Here is a 6,660-nt window from a genome sequence, read left to right as displayed (position 1 = left end):
GGATGGTAGTCCATATTTCAGGAAAATGGTAGCCTGAAAAAAGCAGGGTGTACCTTGCAATTCTATTTGCAGGTACACTAGGCTTTAAACCAACAAAATTAAGGAAGGACAAAAATGGTCATTTCATATTTGTTAAGCGTAATACTCAATACGATGAGATTTCAATTATGAATATTTATGCACCCAACCAGAATGCACCTCAATTCATAAGAGAAACTCTAACAGACATGAGCAACTTGATTTCCTCCAGCTCCATCATAGTCAGAGATTTCAACACTCATTTGGCAGTGTTGGATAGATCCTCCAATAAGAAGCTGAGCAAAAAAATCTTAGATTTAAACCTAACCATGCAACATTTGGATTTAGCAGACATCTATAGAACATTTCATCTCAACAAAACTGAATACACATACTTCTCATCAGCCCAAGGAACATACTCCAAAATTGATCACATCTTAGGTCACAAGTCTAACCTCATTAAATTTAAAGGAATAGAAATTATTCCTTGCATCCTCTCAGACCACCATGGAATGAAAGATGAACTCATTAACAGCAGGAACCTGCATACTCATACAAAAACATGGAAGTTAAATAACCTTATGCTGAATAATAGCTGGGTCAGAGATGAGATCAACAAGGAAATTGCCAAATTCTTGGAACAAAACAACAATGAAGACAACAAAACAACAATTTTGTTGTTCAAAACAACATTGTTAAAAACAACAATGAACAAATTATCAGAACCTCTGGATACCACAAAGGCAGTCCTAAGTGGGAAATTTATAGCACTACAAGCCTTCCTCAAGAGAACAGAAAGAGAAGAAGTTAACAACTAATGGGACATCTTAAGCAATTGGAAAAGGAAGAACATTCCAACCCCAAACCCAGTAGAAGAAAAGAAATAACCAAAATTAGAGCAGAATTAAATGAAAGTGAAAACAAAAAAATTATGCAACAGATCAATAAATCAAAAAGTTGGTTTTTTGAAAAGGTCAATAAAATAAATAAACCTTTGGCTAATCTAACCAGGAAAAAAAGAGTAAAATCTCTAATCTCACCAATCAGAAATGACAAAGACGAAATAACAACAGACTTCTCAATTATTAAAAAAATCCTTAATGAATATTATAAGAAAATTTATTCTCAGAAATATGAAAACCTGAAGGAAATTGACCAATATTTGGAAGCACATCACCTTCCAAGACTTAGCCAGAATCAAGTGGAAATGTTGAACAGGCCAATTCAAGTTCTGAAATAGCATCAACCAAACAAAATCTCCCTAAAAAGAAAAGCCTGGGATCAGATGGCTTCACTTCAGAATTCTACCAAACCTTTAAAGAGGAAGTACCCTGTTTCCCCGAAAATAAGACATCCTCTGAAAATAAGACCTACTTACAGGAAAGATAAGACATCTCCTGAAAATAAGACCTAGCACGTCTTTGGGAGCACACCTTAAAATGAGACACTGTCTTATTTTCAGGGAAACAGGGTAGTACCTATGTTACTCAACCTGTTCCAAAATGTAGAAAAAGAAGGAAGACTACCCAACACGTTCTATGAAGCAAACATCACACTGATCCCAAAACCAGGAAAATATCCAACAGGAAAAGAAAATTATAGACCAATATCACTAATGAATATTGATGAAAAAATCTTTAACAAGATCCTAAAAAACAGAATCCAGCAACACATCAAACAAATTATACATCATGACCAAGTTGGTTTTATCCCAGGGTCTCAAGGCTTGTTCAATATCTGTAAATCTACAAGTATAATTCAGCACATAAACAAATTAAAAAACAAAGACCATATGATTCTCTCAATTGATGCAGAAAAAGCTTTTGATAATATACAGCATCCCTTCATCATCAGAACACTTAAGAACGTTGGTATAGAAGGGACATTTCTTAAACTGATAGAGGCCAACTTCAGCAAACCCACAGCCAATATCATATTGAATGGAGTTAAATCGAGACCATTTCCACTCAGATCAGGAACCAGACAAGGCTGCCCATTGTCTCCATTGCTCTTTAACATTGTAATGGAAGTTTTAGTCATCGCAATTAGGGAAGAAGGCAATCAAGTGTATTTATATAGGGTCAGAAGAGATCAAACTTTCACTCTTTGCAGATGATATGATTGTATATCTGGAGAACACCAGGGATTCTACTACAAAACTCTTAGAAGTGATCAAGGAATACAGCAGCATCTCAGGTTACAAAATCAACACTCATATATCGGTAGCCTTTATATATACCAACAATAGTCAAGCTGAAAAAACAATAAAGGACTCTATTCGATTCACAGTAGTGCCAAAGAAGATGAAATATTTGGGAGTTTATCTAACAAAGGACGTGAAAGATCTCTATAAAGAGAAATACCTGAAAATGTTAACAAATGGAAAAATATACCATGCTCATGGTTGGGAAGACTCAACATTGTTAAAATGTCCCTACTACCTAAAGCAATATACAATTTTAATGCAATCCCTATTAAAGCTCCACTGTCATACTTTAAAGAGCTTGAAAAAATAATACTTCGTTTTATATGGAATCAGAAAAGACCTCAAGAATAGCCAAAACAATTCTCAGAAATAAAAAACAAAGCAGGAGGAATCACAGTACCAGACCTGAGACTGTATTATAAATCAATAGTGATCAAAACAGCATGGTACTGGCACAAAAACAGTGAAGTAGATATCTGGAACAGAATAGAGAACCAAGAGATGAACCCAGCTACTTACCGTTATTTGATCTTTGACAAGCCAATTAAAAACATTCAGTGGGGAAATGATTCCCTATTTAACAAATGGTGTTGGATGAACTGGCTGGCAACCTGTACAAGACTGAAACTGGACCCACATCTTTCACCATTAACTAAGATAGACTCTCACTTGATTAAAGATTTAAACTTAAGACACGAAACTATAAAAATACTAGAAGAGAGTGCAGGAAAATCCCTTGAAGAAATCGGTCTGGGTGAGTATTTTATGAGGAGGACCTCCCGGGCAATTGAAGCAGCTTCAAAAATACACTGCTGGGACCTGATCAAACTAAAAAGCTTCTGCACGGCCAAGAACACAGTAACTAAAGCAAGCAAGCAGCCCTCAGAATGGGAGAAGATACTTGTAAGTTATGTCTCTGACAAAGGTTTAATAACCAGAATTCACAGAGAACTCAAACGTATAAGCAAGAAAAGAACAAGTGTTCCCATCGCAGGCTGGGCAAGGGACTTGAACAGAAACTTCTCTGAAGAAGACAGGTGTGCAGCCTACAGACATATGAAAAAATGCTCATCATCTTTAATCATGAGAGAAATGCAAATCAAAACTGCTTTGAGATACCATCTAACTCCAGTAAGATTAGCCCATATCACAAAATCCCAAGACCAGAGATGTTGGGAGTGGATATAGAGAAAAGGGAACACTTCTACACTGCTGGTGGGGATGCAAATTAATACATTCCTTGTGGAAAGATGTTTGAAGAACACTTAGAGATCTAAAAATAGACCTGCCATTCAATCCTATAATTCCTCTACTAGGCATATACCCAGAAGACCAAAAATCACATCATAACAAAGATATTTGTACCAGAATGTTTATTGCAGCCCAATTCATGATTGCTAAGTCATGGAAAAACCCAATAGATTCATGCCCATAGATCCACGAATGGATTAATAAATTGTGGTATATATGCACCATGGAATATTATGTAGCCTTAAAGAAAGATGGAGACTTTACCTCTTTCATGTTTACATGGATGAAGCTGGAACATATTCTTCTTAGTAAAGTATCTCAAGAATGGAAGAAAAAGTATCCAATGTACTCAGCGCTACTATGAAACTAATTTATGGCTTTCACATGAAAGCTATAACCCAGTTATAACCCAAGAATATGGGCAAGCAGGAAAGGGAGGGGAGAGAGAGGGGTGGTGGGTGGAGGGAGGGAGATTGGTGGGATTACACCTGCAGTGCATCTTACAAGGGTACGTGTGAAACTTAGTAAATGTGGTATGTAAATGTCTTAACACAATGACTAAGAAAATGCCAGGAAGGCCATGTTAACCAGGGTGATGAAAATGTGTCAAACGATCTATAAAACCACTGTATGGTGCCCCATGATCGCATTAATGTACACAGCTATGATTTAATAATAATAAAAAAAATGATGGAAGAAAGGTATCCAATGTACTCAGCCCTACTATGAAACTAAATTATGGCTTTCACAGGAAAGCTATAACCCAGTTATAACCTAAGAATATGGGGAAGGGAGAGAGGGAGAGAGGAGAGGGAGGGGGAAGGTTGGGCAGAGGGAGGGTGATTGGTGGGATTACACCTGTGGTACATCTTACAAGGGTACATGTGAAACTTAGTGAATGCAGAATATGATTGTCTTAACACAATAACTAAGAAAATGCCAGGAATGCTATGTTAACCAGTGTGATAAAAATGTATCGAACTGTTTATCAAACCAGTGCATGGTGCCCCATGATCACATTAATGTGCACAGCTATAATCTAATACTAATAAAAAAAGATAAAACAAAGTGAATTATGTATTTTAGACTTCTTTTCCTATGGACACAGACATATATATACACTAACCTCAAGAATCTAGGCTCCTTGCAATTATTTTGTTGTGAAAATACACCTGTCTATTTATAAGGCCACATATTTAAAAAATTCAAACTATGTGCACAAAAGATTTCTTTCACTATTATTTATTGTATCTCTACTGCTCATTGTAAGCCTAGGTACTTTCAATTCTGTTTTATTCACTTCCTTATTTTAATTTTAGTTTCAAGCAGTATAAAAATGCCCCTTTTCAAAAAGTAAAAATGCTAGTCTCCTTTTCTTTTTCTACTTCCACTATCTTAACACATGTATTTACACATGTATTTATTCGTGTAATTGGTATGAACTTCTGTTCAGATTTGTACAAATGCAGTCATGTGCCTATTAATCATTTCCTCAATTGCTCAAAAACAATCTACTTAATAAAAAGAAAATCTACTATTTCTTCTGCGCTATCTTCTCTGTTGATAGTTTAAGAATCTGGTTAGTTTGGCCAGTCCAGAGCTACTACTGTATCTCACTGCTATGTAATGTTAAAATGGAAAGTCAATACCTACCATTTCTACCTGGGAATGTGTCAGGACAATGTCCTACCACAGAGTAGATCTGAGACATCCATTTAAAGTGTTTTTTCCCCTTCGAATCCCTTTTATAACATGAATGTCCAAGGTCACAATAACATGTGTCAAGTGAGTTCAGCTTGAGATCTTTATACACAACAGCTGCACAGTAGTAAAAACTGTAAATTTTAAAAAGTGTATGTGTCAGCATAGTGTTAAAGAGTGTATGAGTGTAAAAGTTTGATTTGGAGGTGAAATGGTGAGAGACAACTCATGAGACTTCTCTAGGATTGTGTTGGAAATATGTGCTTTCCCAGGACCCTTCTCAAGGCCCCCATGATGTCCTTATTCCTCAGGCTATAGACGAGGGGGTTCAAGGCTGGAGTGACAATTGTGTAGAAAACAGAGATGATGTTGTCTTGTTTGGGGCTGTGGAAGGAACTGGGCAGCACGTACATAAATGCGGCACCTCCATAGAACATCCCCACTACAGTTAGGTGGGAAGAGCAGGTGATAAGGGCTTTTTTCCTCCCTTCATTTGATGCCATATGGAGCACAGTAAAGAGGATTAGTATATAGGAGGCAATGATGATGGAAAGGGGGAGCAAGAGGAAAGTCACACCTGTCACATATACCATGAGCTCATATCTAGAGGTATCAGCACAAACCAACTTCAGCAAAGGTGGGATCTCACACAGCAGGTGCCTGATTGTCTGGGCTTTGCAGAAGGGATAATGCATGGTATACATGGTATGTCCCAGAGCATTTAGGGATGCCAGGATCCAGGACATGGCCACCAGGAGCCAGCAGACCTTAGGTCTCATGAGGACCATGTAGTTCAGAGGATGACAAATGGCCACATACCTGTCATAGGCCATGAAGGCCAATAGGAGGTCCTCTGCACCACCCAGTGTCAGTGCCAGGAACATCTGAAGGGCACAGCCTTCAAAGGTGATGATGTTTTCTCTGCACAGAAAATCGATGATGGCTTTGGGAGTAACAACAGATGTGAACAAGAGGTCCATAAGAGAGAGCTGACCAAGCAGGAGGTACATGGGTACATGGAGCCGGGCATCAGTTATGATGACCAGGAGCAACAGGCCATTGCTGATCAGGGCTAACATGTACAAGGCTGCCATTGTAGCACAGAGCAGTTCAGGAGACCCACTTTCATTCAGAATCCCCACCAAGATGAAGCCACTTCCCAAGGTGGAATTCCAGAACTTCATTCTGTGTGGTGTCTTTAGTTGCTAAGAACCAAATGAATTCTCAGTGGAAGCCCTTCTAAGGGAGATCACTCTAGGTTTTACTTGTTCTAGGTCCCTATATGTTGACCAAGAGAAATCCCATGAGATGGTTTCTTTTTCTTCACTTAGCTAAGTTTGCCGTCTGGTTTCTGAATTTTTATATCCTTTTATTGAGTTATAATAAACCATCAGCTAAATAGGGATCAGGCATTTTGGAATGTTAGATTTCTTAATAAGCATTTCTAAATAGTTACTTAGAAATCCTTTCAAATAAGGTATCCA

The 6,660-nt window shown here is 37.7% G+C and overlaps 1 protein-coding gene across 1 annotated transcript; it reads right to left on the bottom strand.

Moving 5' to 3' along the window:
- Positions 1–5,415: 5,415 nt before the first annotated feature.
- On the bottom strand, positions 5,416–6,360 carry LOC128565513 (olfactory receptor 2AG2). The gene has a single exon (XM_053562009.1). The coding sequence runs from the start codon at positions 6,358–6,360 to the stop codon at positions 5,416–5,418; it is 945 nt and encodes a 314-aa protein (XP_053417984.1).
- Between the last annotated feature and the right edge of the window lie 300 nt (positions 6,361–6,660).

The sequence above is a fragment of the Nycticebus coucang genome, chromosome 14, assembly GCF_027406575.1.
Source record: "Nycticebus coucang isolate mNycCou1 chromosome 14, mNycCou1.pri, whole genome shotgun sequence".
Lineage (NCBI taxonomy): Eukaryota > Metazoa > Chordata > Mammalia > Primates > Lorisidae > Nycticebus > Nycticebus coucang.
Note: the sequence above shows the minus strand (reverse complement) of the source record. Positions and strands in the feature narration are given on the sequence as shown.

What these genes read in the sequence shown, in the direction of transcription:
- LOC128565513 (XM_053562009.1), bottom strand. Translation starts at nt 6,360, where the DNA reads ATGAAGTTCTGGAATTCCACCTTGGGAAGTGGCTTCATCTTGGTGGGG.